Genomic DNA, 17,228 nt, shown 5'->3' on the forward strand with positions numbered 1-17,228 from the left:
CACTGAGGATGAGGACATATATGCTTCAGTCTATTCAGTAAGCAACTGATTACAAAATCCTGCTTGCACCATTTTCCAGTGTACAACTGAATCACAGTTCTGAAAGTTTGCAGTAGTGTAACATGTGGATCATATGCCTGGTGCCAGATACCCAAAATGCTAATTAAAATAAATGTATGATTTCTATCTGTTGGTTGCCTTTTCGTAAATAAGAAGCTATTCAGAATGCCTGAGGAGCTTTCATTTTCTTTCACTGCCAAGGTTAGATTCTTTTATTGAATTGTTTGAAGGTTAATTAAATACTTTTATCTGGAGCTAAAGTTAACAGTGACCTTCAAAAGAGTTTAATAAAAATGGGACTTTTGTGCCCTCTGTGCTTTATTTGGATGTACAAAGTTCTTAAAGTGGAGTCTGGATTGGTTTGGGTTTTTTTCACTTTAGAAATTCTAGCGATGTCAAGTATAGTCTTCTCTGGTTTTTCTAGAAGTTTGTTGGGGATCCAATTGACTTTGATTTAAGTGCCCAATATAGACACACCTGATCCTACAGAAATATTAAAAATAAAATTTGTGCTAGAGAAATAAGTTTCTCCAGTAATATTATAGAATTGAGTAATTCGTTATATAATTTTAAATGTCATGTTCATTGGTCATATTATGAGTGACTTTTGTAGCTTTATTTACATATGTGTTAACTATTCATGAGGCTTTACAGCTCCGTAAGAACCTACACCTGGAGGAATGTATATTCAGTTTATTTTCTAAGGGCCAAATCTTGGTCCTTTTTGAAGCTAAGGGAAGTTTCTTAGCTGACTTCAGTAAGACCAGAATTTTGTCCCCCATGCATACTAAGGACCTGATCAATTCTACAAGGTTATAAATACCTCGTGTGATTGGCTGATGCCCTTCACTTTCACTGACTTCAGTGATATCCAGGTTGCCCAGCATCTCGCAACAGCAGATACTGGTTTTATATATTAAGTATTCACAGGCATAAATGTAAGAGGGATACTATTTTACAGGGGAGAAGATAATACTGTGCATGTGAATTTAAAAAAAAAAAAAAAAGAGGATCACTACAGAACTATACTGCAAGTTACTGAAGCCTGAAGATGGAGGGTGTCTCTCTCATTCCAGGCTGTAATCAGCAACCTTGAGTGCCTCACAATGCTTTGTTGTTGTAGCTCCCAACCAGGGCCACTCACAAACAGCCTAACATTGTGTAGTGTCTGTATATAGCTGCAGCCCTGGTCCAGCCACTCTGATCCCAGCAGCCTGTCAGCAACACACCAGTCAAACTCTAGCTTCCAACAGACTTGGTTACTGCTTGCAGGGCCGACAGACTCCCAGTCCCAAATTTTCCCAAAAAATGTGTTGCCCTTTCCAGCCCCTGTCCTGGACAGTCTGGATATTAAAGGTCTATTGTCTTGTAAAGGGTCAATTTTCAACTGTTTGCTACTTTAAGTGGTGTTACCAAACAGTTCAGTTTAAACACAACACCAGATTAGTTTAGATTAAAATTAAAACAAGTGTATTTAACTACAGAAATAGGTTGTTTTCAGTGAGTACAAATATAAAGGTATCAAAGTCAGAAATGGTTACAAGAAAAATCAAGATAAAATGCTTCCTAGTAGCTAAAATTTAACAAGCTAGACTTGGCTCAAGGAAAATCCTTATCACATGTTTCCTGCAACTGTGCCGATGCATATAGATTTGTTTCTGTCCCCCTTTGTTGCCAGAGAATGCCCTCTTGACAGGTGATTACCAACCAACTTTGACACCTGGCTAGAGGTGTCAGCTTGTCCTTTGTCTCTGAGAAACAAGTTTCCTCCCTCCCCAGACTGTTATTTCATTTACTGTTCATAATTCTTCATAAACATTTTGTACATACATTACATAAGAATATTCATGATCAGTGTGTTACTAGTTTATGAATGATACCTTGCAAGGCATATTTTGCACAAAGATTATTACGATAATGTGTAGGATGTGACTATAGGGGGTGCTTTTGGTCACAGAAAGATTTTATCCAATTACTATTTTATAAAGTGCAGAATAAAGAAACAAAACCTCCTGACCTCTTAAATTATTTTCTATTTCCAGTAATAGGGAATAAAAGAAAATCAAAGTAAAAGTGGATAAGAAGAGACCATGGTTGATGAAGAGCACTTTCTGCACTCCTGATTTAAAGAGAAGAATTTGCTGAGCCTAATAGAGTAATAATCAGTGGAACTTCTCTCTTGAGAAATGTCATGGAAACCTTGAACAGTGGAAATGATAGCTAGACTCGACAGATGTAACATGAAACATTCCACACTTTGCTATCATGTGCTGTTGCTTGCTAAACTGTGAAGAACTGCATAAACTGTATTTAAGATGCTTTCTATACTAGTGCCAATCACCTTTTTTGGACTTGAAAGTGATATTTTCCTATTGACTCTCATGATTTCATTTGCATGTATTCAGTGATTGTGTACAAGCAAAATATGTAATCTGCTTTACCTATTTAAAGATCCATCATCAATACAGTGGTAAATAAAATTAATTCCACTTTTTTCTCCCCTGGAATCATAATTACTTAGGCCCATATTGTTGGAAGTCCAAATTGATTTCAAACAAGGATTAATGTAAATGTCCGCACTTACTTTATGGACAATAGCCTCTAAAGATATTTTCACTGTTTGTTAGTGAAATGAGAAGAAAAGCTATTTATAACAAGGCCTTATGTTGTGTACATACATTATTTGAAATGTGTGATTTAGTTTATTGCTTGTAAAAGAGAAATTATGTAATTTATTTAGTAAATACTACTGTAAACTATAGTTTTATTGACAAATAAAATATTTTGTTCTCAAAACCTATGGTGCATCGTCTCAAGCTGTTTCTGGTCTATACACTTCCTGTTCTTGTCCTTCTGACCCTTTCTAAGAGAATCATTATTTATACACTATGCCAAACAGTATATAACAGGTAATCTGTCCCATATCGCCTCACATAGAAAAGAGGGTGGAAAACACAGTTTACTAGAAGGAGAAAGGCAAAGGAACAGATGCAACATGTATGTTTTGATAAATGTTGCAGACCTCTAACCATGTGCAACAATTGCCAGGCAAAAAGAGGTAGAAGCATTCTGGTTCCACATAGGAGCAGACATTAGTCATAGCAGGGTAAGGTCTGCTAAGCATCATTCTAAGAATACAGACCTTGATGTGGGAGCATATTTAGGAACTTCACAAATGTCTCTTTAAGGTGTATGGAAACTATTGGGGATGATTCTCTCTCTCCCAAAAATCACATTCCTTGCAGAGTGGATAAAGCATAACACACTGGAGCTGGGACTTCTGTAGAACCTGCAATGTGAGGATTTTCCCCAACATTAACAAATTAAACCTCTGTACCTTTGTGAAGTAGGTGACTATTATCCCCGTTTTACAGATGGGATGGACAAATCCAGGTCATACAATTTGTTCAAGTACATAGAAAATCAGTGGCAGGGCCAGGACTAGAACCTCATCTCCTAATTCCTAGCTCTGTGCTTTATCCACTCTCAGGAAGATGACCGTTCCCAGTGGCGCCCTGGATCTTAAGCAACAGAGAGATCTATGCCCTGTGAGCAAAACTGCTGCATATAATGTGTACATGTGGGATAACTGCCTCCTGCTTACTGCATAATTTATAACAAATATAGAATATGTCTATGTACAAAATAAATTTCACTGAAATGTTGTTTCATAAAAAACCAAAATTCCTAGTTTTTGGCATCAGAGACTTTTTTCAAAACAGATAGATGCTTAATTTTTCTTGGTAGATTCATGTCAGTTTTCCAGTTACCTCTAGCACTACAGAATGCCCAAATCACTTATCCTTAGCAAGACCCCAGAAAAAAGAAATGTATTGAAAAGTGACCTGTCTATGTAAGGATGCATTTTTATATTGTGTAATTCTCAAATAACATGCTTTCTTCTGTGTAGCTGCTTAAAAGGCTTTATAAATGAAAATGCTGTAATCTTCAGTGGGAATTTGCTCCACATAAAAAGATTACATATCATGTTCAGTGTGTTTTATTTACTGTCACCCCAGCATTGCCTGCTTTCCCCCTTGAATAGAAACAGCCATCCAATGCAGACAAAAGAAAATCCAGGTTAGATTACAAGTATTAATGGAAAGATTCTTTTCTTTCTAAGGTTCGCATTCTAAGTGTGCATTACTGTGTTCCTGTTGATATGATTTTCCAATCAGTGTAGACAATGGACTTTGTGAAAGGAAGTCCAGTGGAGCACTCCTGATGGCCAATGGTTCAAGCCTGACCCAGAGAAGGTCTAATGCGCTCTAATGCCTGAAACCGTATGAGAAAATCTTACTACAAAATAGGTTTGGAAGGACTCTGCATGTCTCACCCTTAAGTAACTGGATGCTATTTAGTTTGCACAGAAGGCTTTTAAGTAAGTTTTTGAAGGATCATTTTATGCACATCAATAAGAGTTAAGAAGGGGACACCTGCCAGAAAAAAATAAAATATGTGCAAGAAGACTTGGTCACCAAATATTAGGTTTTCTGGTCTAGAAGAGGGTCATCTTAGCTTATTTCTTCAGGTCTGGGCAGATAGAACATCCTATAGGGAACAAAATGTGAAGTAGGACACAGAAATGTGTATACGCAGGTATTTCAATTCTTTAATTTAAATATGAACCTCCCAGAAGAAAAGGCAGATAGTTGATGTCTACTAGGGGAACGTATGGGGAATAATTTAGGCTTGTTATATGTGACCTTGTAACTGATACTGTTCTGTAATCCTGTGGAATTCTTGGGCAGAAAAGTAAATCAAGGTGTCATTTGCATTTAACACGATTTTGTGGCATATTCCCTTGACTGAAAAACTGGATACTTCTGCACCTCTTCTAAAATTTCAGTACTGAGAAAACCACCAAACTCCTACTTTGATATATTATTATTTATATTATTTAGGTGGTGTTGGCTTTACTATACCACAGGATATCTTTCACCATTACGTGCCTCAAGCCAGTGAACAGCAGACAGTGATAAAGAGCAAATCAGCAGCACTCTGTCTATTCAGCACATATGCCACTTGTTGAGTCATTTCACAATGACGTGCACATTTGCTTTCAATATTCTATCTGCTTTTTCCAGACTATAAATAAAAGGCCTGACCCTGCACACAACTCCTTTTTATGTGAAACTCTTGTAGAAGACCATGGAAATCGGCATGCAGAGCGCTTAGAGAAATGATGTGTGGTATGGTTTTTACCGATTTTTTTTTCAACTTTCTATAATTACTTTACATGATTTAAGTCCCTTGTGGGACTTGCATGATTTAAAAAATATTAAAGCTTTGAACTCTATATAGGAACATCCCCCAGGGGCTCAACACGCTTTTAAGAGATGGGTATTGTTGCTCTCATTTTTCAGGTGGGGGAGATTAAGACACAGAAGGGTTCAGTGGTATAGAGCATTAGACATGGAAGGTAAAATTCATCCCTATGCAGAGAGGCAGCATGCAACCTGTGCATCACTTAAGCTCTATTTTAAAGACTTAAGTAGTGAATAGGCCTTGTGCTATTCTCTGTGCTAAAGCAAATATCACTTTAAGAATTTAATGCCACTGTGTTGGGGTGTTGAGTTTTACCCTTAGCTTAATCAGGACAAATTCAAAGATACTGTGCACAACCTCAAGAGGGGAAAAAACAACAACAAAAACCTCTCTGCTTAAGAATTAATAAGCATGGGTGAGCATGACTGGCTAAATATTCCTGAACTCTGTCTACAGCATTATGCCTTTTTAGCTGTACTAAGCCCCTTCTATTTGGAATTAATTACCTAAAGATGCGTGTGATATTAGAACTAGACATTTGGCTGGCTTTTGGTAAGTAGTCTTTTAATTTCACACTTAATTTGCTGATCTGAAGCTATTTTTGTGAACAGCATATAACATTTTTGTGTTCAGCATATTTTGTGTTCGGCATATAAAAGGCAAATGGTATTATAAATTATAAATGAAAAGACTGACTTGGTTCTTTGTTCTGAAGGGGGTAAAAGAAACAATGAGAAATCCAAGTAACAATAATTGCAATGTTTAATGAGGGAAACATTCCAAAAATCATAAATTATAAATTCTCTCACACACACACAACCTTCAAAACATTATTTCAGCTTTCCGATATTAGCTAAACAAGACTCTTTCAATACAGACAACTGGCATATACAATTGGTTGCCTCTTCATTCATTCATTCATTCATTCATTCCTGCTTTTAGTCACTTATCCACTCAATAAATTAGTTTATCCTTCATTAGAACACAACCCAGTCTCTGTGATTACTTTGGAATTTTGTGCACTCAAGCTTTAGTGAGTGACTCCGCACATTCAAAACTTAGTTTTGTGCATATGAACTATACTGGGCACACACAAATTGATAGACTGTAACTATTATATTTGCAAGCACAAAGCAGCTGTAGTTTGTAACACTGCAAGTGGATACTTCTGAAAATCTGGTCTGAAGTATAGAACATCAATTTCATTCCCAAACATTCTCACCACAGTATAATTTCAAAGAATTGCAGAGAAGGTAGCTAAATAAGACTCCTCTTTTCCCTTTCTTGTGATAAATTTAGACAATTTTGCCGATGACATTTGCTTTCTATACTGGAGAAAAAACAATTTGTTTAACTTTGTTAGTCAATTATCTTTGTCCACACTAAAGGCAAAATCATTAAAGAACCTCAGTTACTGCACAGGGTGAATATCTTCTCTTTTAGAACAAATTGTGAAGGAAAGAATAATTCACAAAGATAAATGGTAAAGGGAATGTAATGCAACACATGTTTTAAAAAGGCAGGTTGATCATGCCAGACTACCCTGATTTCTTTCTTTGAGAAAATAACTGATTTTTTTCAGGTAAGGGAAGTGCAGTAGATCTAATATTCATGGACTTCAGCAAAGCATTTATCACAGTACCACAGAGGAAATTATTTAGTGAAATTAGGGAAGAAGCAGATCAGTACAAGAATTGTAAGATGGATAAGGAACAGGCTAAAGGGGAGAAGGCACTCAGTTATGCTGAAAGGTGAATTATTGAACTGGAAGGAGGTTACTAGTGGAGTTCTTCAAGAATCAATCTTGGGAAAAAGCTTGTTTATTTTTTTAGTGACCTTGGCACAAAAAGTAGGAGTGTACTAATGAAAACTGCTGATGATACAAAGTTGGGAGAAATTGTCAATAGAGAGGAAGATTGGAGTATTACACAGGATGATCTGGATGACCTCGAAAACAAGTGGCAGAAATGGGATGAAATTCAATAGTACAAAGTACAACGCCATGAACTTAGGGTCTAATAGTAAAAATTTCTACTGCAAACTGGGGGCTCATCAGTTGGAAACCACAGAGCAGGAGAGAGATACTGGGCATGTGAGCTGATCACAGGATGACTGAGCCACCTGTGAAAAAGGCATATGCGATCCTAGGATATATTAGGTGAGGCAGTTCCAATAGAGAGAGAGAAGCATAAATGCTGTTATACAAAGCACTAATAAGACCTCATTTGGAATACTGTGTACAATTCTGGTCACCTATGTTTAATAAACATTCTATACCAACTCAAAATGCTGCATTAAAATGGAAAATGGATTGAGTAAGCCATTCAGTATCAAGACAGCTGTAAGGCAAGGGTTGTCCTGTCTCCCTTTTTGTTTATGCTAGTAATCGACTATGGATTAAAACAATGCAACAGTGATACAAATGGCCTAAAATGGAACAATTCAAGGCTATTTGATCTAGGTTTTGCTGATGACATCACTCAAGGAAGATGCCAACAGACTACAAAAATGCACAAACCAAGTAAAAGTAGTAATGGAGAAGATAGGTTTGAGATACAATGCAAAGAAATGTAAAGTCATGTTAATGGGGATTATAGGGACAGAAATCAAAATTGAAAAATGGAAACTGGAGGAGGTGGACAATTTTATGTATCTTAAAGTACCATGGGCCAAGGTGGTACTTGTTCCAAGGAAATAAGAATCAGGAAGGCAAAAGCTGCATTTGGAAGACTCAAAAACAAACCCCTCAAGACAAAACTGAATGTGTACAAAGCAATTGTTATCGCCATCTGTCATAAACAGATAGCTAAGGGTTAATGTCTCTTTCACCTGAAGCACCTGACCAGAGGACCAATCAGGAAACCGGATTTTTTCAACTCTGGGTGGAGGGAATTGTGTGTCTGAGTCTTTTGTCTGTCTACCTGTTTTCTCTGAGCTTTGGAGAAGCAGTTTCTACTTTCTAGTCTTCTGTTTCTAAGTGTAAGGACAAAGAGATCAGATAGTAAGTTATATGGTTTCTTTTCTTTGGTATTTGCATGAATATAAGTGCTGGAGTGCTTTGATTTGTATTCTTTTTGAATAAGGCTGTTTATTCAATATTCTTTTAAGCAATTGACCCTGTATTGTATCATCTTAATACAGAGAGCCCATTTGTATGTATTTTTCTTTCTTTTTATATAAAGCTTTCTTTTAAGACCTGTTGGAGTTTTTCTTTACTTCAGGGAAATTGAGTCTGTACTCACCAGGGAATTGGTGGGAGGAAGAAATCAGGGGGGAGATCTGTGTGTTGGATTTGCTAGCCTGATTTTGCATTCCCTCTGGGGGAATAGGAAAGTACTTTTTTTGTTTCCAGGACTGGAAACAGAGAGGGGGAGTCACTCTGTGTAGTTTCACAGAGCTTGTGTCTGTGTATCTCTCCAGGAGCACCTGGAGGGGGGAAGGGAAAAAGGATTATTTCCCTTTGTTGTGAGACTCAAGGGATTTGGGTCTTGGGGTCCCCAGGGAAGGTTTTTCAGGGGGACCAGAGTGCCCCAAAACACTCTAATTTTTTGGGTGGTGGCAGCAGGTACCAGGTCCAAGCTGGTAACTAAGCTTGGAGGTTTTCATGCTAACCCCCATATTTTGGACGCTAAGGTCCAAATCTGGGACTAAGGTTATGAACAACAGATAGCAGTGAGACATGGCAACTTACCAAGAAATAGATGCAAAAGCTGGATGCATTTCATCACAAATGTCTGAGAAGAATATTGGGAATAATATATAGAGACAGGAAGACAAATGAAGTCAGAAAAATGACTGGATAAGGCACCCTCTCACAAATCTAGTAAAGAAGACATCAGTGGCTGGGATATGTGCTGGGAATGATAAAAGAACACTTACCAAATACCGCCCTTGAATGGAAGCCAGAAAACACAAGAAGAAAAAGAAGACCACAATTAACATGGAAACAAACAGTTCTGAATGACATCAAGCACCTCAACCTGAAATGAGAAGATTTGGAGAGAAAGGCAGTTGACAGGCAAGGATGGCAAACGTGGGTAGCCCAGTGTGCAGCAAAGCACGGGACAAAGATCTAAGGGTGTTTGAGAAAAATTAATTTAAACTGGAAAAGGTGCAGAGAAGAGATACTAAGATGATCAGGAGACTAGAGGGTCTATTTGATGAGAAATGACAGGAGGAGCTTGGCTGGTTTAGTCTAGCAAAAAGAAGCTCAAGAAGAGACATGATTGCTCTCTCTAGATAGTAGGGGGGTAAATCCCAGGGAGGATGAAGAGCTATTTAAGCTAAACAACAATATTGGTATAAGAACAAGTGAATATAAACTGGCCATGAACAAATTCAGGTTGGAAATTAGAAGAATGTTGCTAACCATCCAAGGGGTGAGGTTCTGGAACACCATCTGTGGGGACAAACAACTTAATCAGTTGCAAAAGAGCGTTGAACAAATTTGAGTGCACTATATAATGGGATTACTTGTGATGGTAGGGGGCAAGGCCCAACAGCCCCCTGCTCTTCTCCAGTTTGTCCATGGACAGTGGGTGACCAGCAGGCTTCCATAAGCTAGCCCTTGGCTAGCTCTCCCATTCTGCCTGGGGTCCTGCCCCTCCCTTCCCCCACCCGGGGCAGATGCAGGGTCCGCAACTCCATGGCACCTCACAACTGCCCATGCAGCTCTTACCATGGCCAGGCTGCGACTCCAAGGCCCCACCCCAGCCAGAATCAGGTTGGGAAGAGCTGCGCAGGCAGCTGTGGGGAGCCGGTATGAAGTTGCAGAACCCCCACCTGCCCTGGGTGGGTGGGGAGTCTTGGGGGTAGGCACATGAGTTGGGGGTTGTTCTTAGCCCCCTGCACTCCAGGCACATGGAGGGTCCTGGGACACACACACCCCCAGACCACCCCCCAGAACATCCACAGCCCCCTGCCCAAGTTTTAGTTAAGGGTATATAGTACAAGTCATGGACAGATCATGCACCATGAATTTTTGTTTACTGCCTGTGACCTGTGCATGACTTTTACTAAAATATAGTCTCACTTAGAAGCATCCAAAGGTGGGGTCCAGTAGAGCAGACTGGTAGCTGTCCATTGGCGGGGGGTGAAGATTCACCCAGGACAGTAACAAGCTTCTCAAGTGCTAATGTGGAATTCATTATTGTGGGATGTTACTGAGGCCAAACGCTTCACAAGATTTACAAAGGAATGAGACACATCTGGATAACGAGAATAACTTGCTCAGTCCTTAAGTACCTACATGAGAAACTGTGGCACGGTGCTGGCGGGGAAGCCCTTAATCATCTCCTGCCACTCCAGCCCTAATCAAGAGGAATGGATTGGGGCTGGGTGAATAGCCCAGTGCCTGCCTGGCTGCACCTGCCAGTCTTATTAGGCTGGGAGGAAGCCAGAGATAGGGGAGGGAAAGAGAAAGGTCAGGCCCAGAAGGAAGTGGGAACAGGCTCCTTGTAGTCTGTTGCTGGTCAGCCCTGTTGTAGGCAAAGTAGCTCTGAAGCCTGTATATAGTTGGGAACTGGTGGTGGGAAACCTTTTGAGAATAAAGAGCATGGGTGTCAGGGCCAGCTTTAGGAAGTGCGGGGCCCAATTTGGGGGAATTGGTGGAATAGGCCTAAAGCCATCCCTGATGGGTGTTGCATTAGACTGAAGTGTCTCTGACTCATTGAAGAGGGAGGCCCAGGGGCTGAATACTCAGGAGCACAGTGTGAACCCTGTTACAGAAACAAAATTTGAACAGTCCTCTGCTATCAATCTAGCAGGCAAAAGTATAACAGGATCCAACAGCTAGAAGTTGAAGCTAGACAAATTCAGACTGGAACTAAGGTGCAAATTAACAACAGTGAGGGTAATTAACAGTTGGAACAATTTACCAAGGCTTGTGGTGGATTCTCTATCACTAGGAATTTTTAAATAAAAATTGAATGGTTTTTCTAAAAGAGATGCTGCAGTTTAAACAGGATTTCAATCAGGCTGTGTTACACAGGACGTCAAACTAGATGATTGATCATAATGGTCCCTTCTGACCTTAAAGTCTGAGTCTATGAGATGATCAAATGGTTTATATGATCCTGTAGTTTTATAATCTATGAATATCCAGAGTTGTTAGAAACACTAACCAATTTTTGGAAGAGAGGTTAAACCTCAGGCTTCAGAGTTTAATCTCTGTCAGGGACTAGAAGGAGAATAGGGCTAGTGTACATGGGGAAATTAAACTATTCTGCTGTTGCTGTTCTAGAATATCTTATTCCAGTAATTTCCCTGCATAGATAAACTTTTAATGGGAGAGTAGATTATCCCACATCTGCCTAATATGAGATTTCTTGTACCTTTCTCTGAATCCTCTGATGCTGGGCACTGTCAGAGACAGAATACAGCACTAATCAGACTACAGGCCTGATCCAGCCTGGCAATTCTTAATTTGATAATCCTCACCTCTAATTGCCTCTACTCTACTTTATGGTCAGACCTCATGACATTAAGCTTTCTAGCAAGATTGGTCTGGGAATTCAATAACAGCCTTTCAGTATTTACAACAATGAGTACTTGTGGCACCTTAGAGACTAACAAATGTATTTGGGCATAAGCTTTTGTGGGCTAAAACCCACTTCATCAGATGCATGGAGTGGAAAATATAGTAGGAAGATATATATACAGAGTACATGAAAAGATGGGAGTTGCCTTACCAAGTGGAGGGTCAGTTCTAACAAGACAATTCAATTAAAGTGGGCTATTACCAACAGAAGGAAAAATTACTTTTATAGTGGTAATCAGGGTGGCCCATTTCAAACAATTGACAAGAAAGTGTGAGTAACACTAGGGGGAAATTAGCATGGGGAAATTAGTTTTTGTAGTGACCCATCCACACCCAGTCTTTATTCAGGCCTAATTTGATGGTATCCAGTTTGCAAATTAATTCTAGTTCTGCAGTTTCTTATTGGAGTCTGTTTTTGAAGTTTTTTTGTGGAAGAATTGCCACTTTTAAGTCTGTTGTTGAGTGACCAGGGAGGTTGACATGTTCTCCGACTGGTTTTTGAATTTTATAATTCTTGACGTCTGATTTGTGTCCATTTATTCTTTTGCGTAAAGACTGTCCGGTTTGGCCAATGTACATGGCAGAGGGACATTGCTGGCACATGATGGCATTATCACATTGGTAGATGTGCAGGTAAACAAGCCCCTGATGGTGTGGCTAATGTGGTTAGGTCTTATGATGGTGTCCTGTGATACACACTTTAATTGAATTGTCTTCTTAGAACTGACCCCCCACTTCGTAAGGCAACTCCCATCTTTTCATGTAGTGTGTGTGTGTGTGTGTGTGTGTGTATATATATATATATATATATATATATATATATATATAATATGCCTACTGTATTTTCCACTCCATGCATCTGATGAAGTGGGTTTTAGCCCACAAAAGCTTATACCCAAATAAATGTGTTAGTCTCTAAGGTGCCACAAGTACTCCTCGTTGATTTTGCTGATACAGACTAACACGGCTACCCCTCTGAAACCTTTCAACGTATACTTTCACAGCGAGTTCGAACCAGAAAGTGCAGACGAAGGGAACAACTGAAACCATTCTCCTCCCCTCCCCTCCCTTCTCATTTTAAAACTTGTTTAAACCTTACAAAAGATTCATTTCAAATTTTGGGTGAAGGCATGCATATATTAGTGTTTTATCCAAACCATCTCTATTCAGCTGAGTACCAGGAAGAAAAAGCATATAAGCAGACTTGAAAGTATTTGACAGCAGTTCAAACAGGTACAAATATATCACAATGCTTCAGTCCATACAATTTAAAAGAAACATATTGTGCCTGATGTGCTATATGTGTGGTATGGGAGTTAATCCAAATGAAGAAAACCATGTAACATTATGTGGATAGGCCAAATTTTAACCTGGTTAGTACAAACAAACAAACCTTAATATAGATCTTTCTATGACTCTACTAGTGAAATGTCAAAACTTTGGCAACTCGTAGCATGTAAGTCCACCGACGAATGAAAGTCAGGTTTAATCTCCTGAAAAAATAGTTTAAAAAGAAGAAAATGATCTTAATTGCTATTTTTTAAAATCATATTTAAGCACAGATTTTTAAAGGTATTTAGGCATTGCACTCGGTATAACAACACATAACTGATATAGAAACCTAAATATTTCAAAAGGAATCTAGGCACTAAGGAGTCTAAATCTGAAGTGATTTAGACTCCTCAGTGCCTAGAACCCTTCTGAAAATATGTAGGTTCCAAAACCCCTGAAGCAATGCAACACTGCATACAGAAAGGCCTACATACCTTTACAAATCTGGGCCTTAACTTTTATGAGACACACCCATTTTATAGAGGTTATTACTGGATTTGTTTATTAAAAGCAAAATCAAAGAGGTGTTAATACTAACTGCTGTAGTACAGTCACTGTTCAATTTACATTCAAGAGTAACATGAAAGCAATTTGAAAATGTTTAGAAACTTCTAACTACTTAAGTCATTGTGAGGTCTGTCTAGCACTAGGGAGTAGGAAAACCATCCCTCCAGAAGCTGCAGAAACCATCAGCTCAGGACTGCTGAAATCATTCTCTATTACTACTAATCTGAAGCATTTAACTTCAGCTGTGTCTTGTAAAGTGCTGGTTCATTAACTTTAACGTTGTTGACAAGCTTATTATTTACACATTCTGCTTGACTAGTGCAAGTGCTAACAATGAAGAGAGGATACTTCATCTACAGGAATTAATTGATCCATCTCAAGCAGAGAGAAACCAACATTTCTCAGTCATGGATTGGAATTTACTGAAGATCTCTGGGAAGTGCTACACTACAAACGTATATTGGTGCAGCTCTGCCATCAGCTTAATAAATCCACCTTCCCGAGAGGCTGTAGCTATCTCAGCAGGAGAATCTCTCCTGCCGACATAGCACTGTCTACAAGAGGGATTAAGGTCAGTATAACTACATCACTGAAGGCAGTGGATTTTTCAAACCTTGAGTAACATAGTTATAGAAGTAAATCATGTAGACCAAGCCTAAGGTGGGCACAGTGACCAATGGGTGGGTGGAGCAGGGCAAGCCCCTGCATCCTGACCCCATTTCCACGGCAGGAGTGGCAGGGGGAGGAAAGAGGGTGAAATGCAGGCAGAAAGGGTGGCGAGAGGCCCCTACTTGCTCTAGCCCAGAGGCCCCACAAAACCCTAATCCGCCCCTGGGTGGGCAGACAGAAACTACCACAAAAAAAGCAGTGTTAAAGAGGATGAAACAGAATGAAAACTACATTTGAATGTCACTAATCCTTTATACTGTGTCCCTCATTAGTTTTAGCAAAGAGAGGAGAGACAAGAATATAAAGAAGGAGGGTTGGGCTGTCTTGAAACAAAATGAGTGTCATATTTATGCTTTGGAATCAAAAGGCAACAGAAACACAATAGCACCGAAATGCAAGCACCTCTAGGATGAGAGGTTGGTAATCAGGCAGTGTAGGGAACTCTGGCTGCTAACAGGGTGAGGTGATTTGCTATGGCTATGAAAAGTGTGAGATCTTTGATGGCTCCAGCAAACATTTACTGTGTGTTTGTATATCTAGATGGATATTATGTTTCTCTAGATCTAATGAGTAAAACGTATTTTTCTGAGAACTGTTATATCAGGTTAAGGAAAACAACAAAAGAACAAAAGTAAAGTCTCTAAGAAAGAGCAATGTGTGTGTCTTCTCTGTAACATGCAAAATTATTCTGCTTCATAAAATTGCAGCTGCCGTCTCTAGACAGCAGACTCCTAGAAATCTAAAGGTGCAGTACACAGAAATCAAAATAATAATTTACTACTGCAACCTCACAGAATTCAGATGTTAGCTGGGACTGTATTACATTTTAAAATGTCACTCTGGAAGAAATGGAAATTACACATTTCTCTGTTTTAACGGGGAAGCTCTTTTTCTAGAGGGGATACTTATTTCCATTACACTTTCTATTTTAGTACATGGGATCCTTTACTGGATCAGTGTAAGGTCTTTTCTATACAGGGGGAAATTGCCCAGAATATCTATTGCAGAATAACTCCTTTCATGGATATTATTCCAGAATGAGTCATTTTTTTTCTGGAATAATTATTCCATTTTGTGAGAGCAGTAATTATGCTAGAATAATGTCACTTTTATTTTTGAATAGTGTCCACAGGGGGAGACTCAGTAGCTATACGGTTCATTTTCCTGTGTAGATGAGGCCTTGATTTAAACAGTATATTACAAACTGCACACTTTTTTCCCCTACCTACCCAATTAAAATCCTGTAGCAGGATATGTATTCTAATATACACACCCTGCGTCATCCAGTAGAGCGGGGGTAGGCAACCTATGGCACGTGAGTTGATTTTCAGTGGCACTCGCACTGCCTGGGTCCTGGCCACCGGTCCAGGGGGGCTCTGCATTTTAATTTAATTTTAAATGAAGCTTCTTAAACATTTTCAAAACCTTATTTACTTTACATACAACAATAGTTTAGTTATATTATTGACTTAAAGAAAGAGATCTTCTAAAAACATTAAAATGTATTACTGGCACGCAAAACCTTAAATTAGAGAGTGAATAAATGAAGACTCGGCACACCAGTTCCAAAAGGTTACCAACCCCTGCAGTAGAGGGAAGTGCAAGCTCTCCATCTACTGGACCATTAGTGAAAAAGCTGCTCTGGGAATGGAAAAACAGATTTCTAATGAGCAGCAGTGTTCATGCTGAAGTCTGATGCAACAGCAATAGATCTTTTTCTGCTCCACAGAGGAACTTCAATAGTTTTAATCTTACTTGCTGTGTTCTGATATTGTGACTGAACTCAATAGGATCTGGAAAAAATGACATTCAGATTTTTTTTTCCTTCAGGAACGTGTATGGTCTTGTTTGATAACATTTGTGAAAGTTCATCTCATTTACATAGCTGGGTCAACCACAGTTTGTCTTCAGCTTGATGGAAGCATTTGTTCTTAAGAACATTTCACCAGAAATGTTTACATAGGGCAAGGTTCTTGAAAGTCACTGGGAGCTGTGTTCCTAAGTCACTTTATACTTTTGAAAATCCCAAACACGATCTACCAGATTCTGGTGTCCTTCAGGGACACGGTATGGTCGAGGTTGGGGTGCTCCCTTTACTGTGTCCATGAAAGCTGGAAGTGTGGCTATGGCTGTTGGAAGGGGACAGAAGTGACGGAAACCTTTGGAGACTTTTGGTCCTCGTAATGTGAGGTGCCTAGTAGTTTGATGAGCTCTGGAAGCAGGGCAAGGGAAAAACCAGGAGCTGCAGGATCAGCTCTGAGACTACAGGCAGGTGGTCTAGCCATTGCCAATTCTTCTGTTTTTAGTTCTTCTTATTGTAATCATGCATATTTTCCGTAGCATTAAAGCTTTTCTAGACTGTCTCTCACATTATTTCATACTTCAAAAAATATGCATATATTCTATCAGAAAGGAATGAAACGGAGTATATTCAGTTCAGCCTCCACTCTTCTGGGTGTAGATGGAAATGTAGCATGTCTAAGGAGTTAGCCCAGGTTTTGCTCTCTTGAGTGAGTGTGCACGGGCGGTACAACCAGCCTGGAGTCACACGCTGCCCTCTGTCCCCGGCTATAACCAGACTTTTTCGAATTCAGGGAGACCCACCTGGCGCCAAAGCTGGCAGGAGGGGAGGCCGCCGCTAGCACTGACTAGTCGGAGCCAGAACTAGTAAAGCCAGGGCCTTGGACCAGCGACGTCCCGAGCGCTGAACAGAGCGGGGCTGAGAGCTGCCCGGCTGGGCGCAGTGAGGAAAGGCAGGAGAAGGCGGGAGGGGACACAAGCAGCCCCAGCGGCGGTGTAGCCGCTGCTGGCCCATGGCACTGAGTGGGTGGGGCTCTCGGAATAGCCCCAAGGG

General features: G+C 39.7%; 1 protein-coding gene and 2 long non-coding RNA genes across 4 annotated transcripts in view; 2 read left to right on the forward strand and 1 right to left on the reverse strand.

Annotated features, from left to right (window-relative positions):
* Nucleotides 1–3,963, forward strand: part of PIP5K1B (phosphatidylinositol-4-phosphate 5-kinase type 1 beta) — a 161,151-nt gene extending 157,188 nt beyond the window's left edge. Inside the window, exon 15 of one of the 2 annotated variants that reach the window (XM_050944288.1) lies at nucleotides 2,103–3,963. In XM_050944288.1, coding sequence (XP_050800245.1) covers nucleotides 2,103–2,105 — 3 coding nt within the window. In that variant the 3' untranslated portion in view covers nucleotides 2,106–3,963. The remainder of the gene's footprint in view (nucleotides 1–2,102) is intronic. The other variant, XM_050944287.1, reaches the window with a different exon arrangement.
* The window catches only part of LOC127046799 (uncharacterized), a 37,392-nt gene extending 20,182 nt beyond the window's left edge, over nucleotides 1–17,210 (reverse strand). The window contains exon 1 of the long non-coding RNA XR_007773202.1: nucleotides 16,979–17,210. This is a non-coding gene — a long non-coding RNA (uncharacterized LOC127046799). The remainder of the gene's footprint in view (nucleotides 1–16,978) is intronic.
* LOC127046802 (uncharacterized) lies at nucleotides 5,170–14,155 on the forward strand. The gene is made up of 3 exons (XR_007773205.1): nucleotides 5,170–5,252; nucleotides 5,785–5,880; nucleotides 14,025–14,155. It is a non-coding gene; the product is annotated as an uncharacterized LOC127046802 (long non-coding RNA).
* Nucleotides 17,211–17,228: the final 18 nt, after the last annotated feature.

This window comes from Gopherus flavomarginatus, chromosome 3 (assembly GCF_025201925.1).
Source record: "Gopherus flavomarginatus isolate rGopFla2 chromosome 3, rGopFla2.mat.asm, whole genome shotgun sequence".
In the NCBI taxonomy this organism is placed as follows: domain Eukaryota; kingdom Metazoa; phylum Chordata; order Testudines; family Testudinidae; genus Gopherus; species Gopherus flavomarginatus.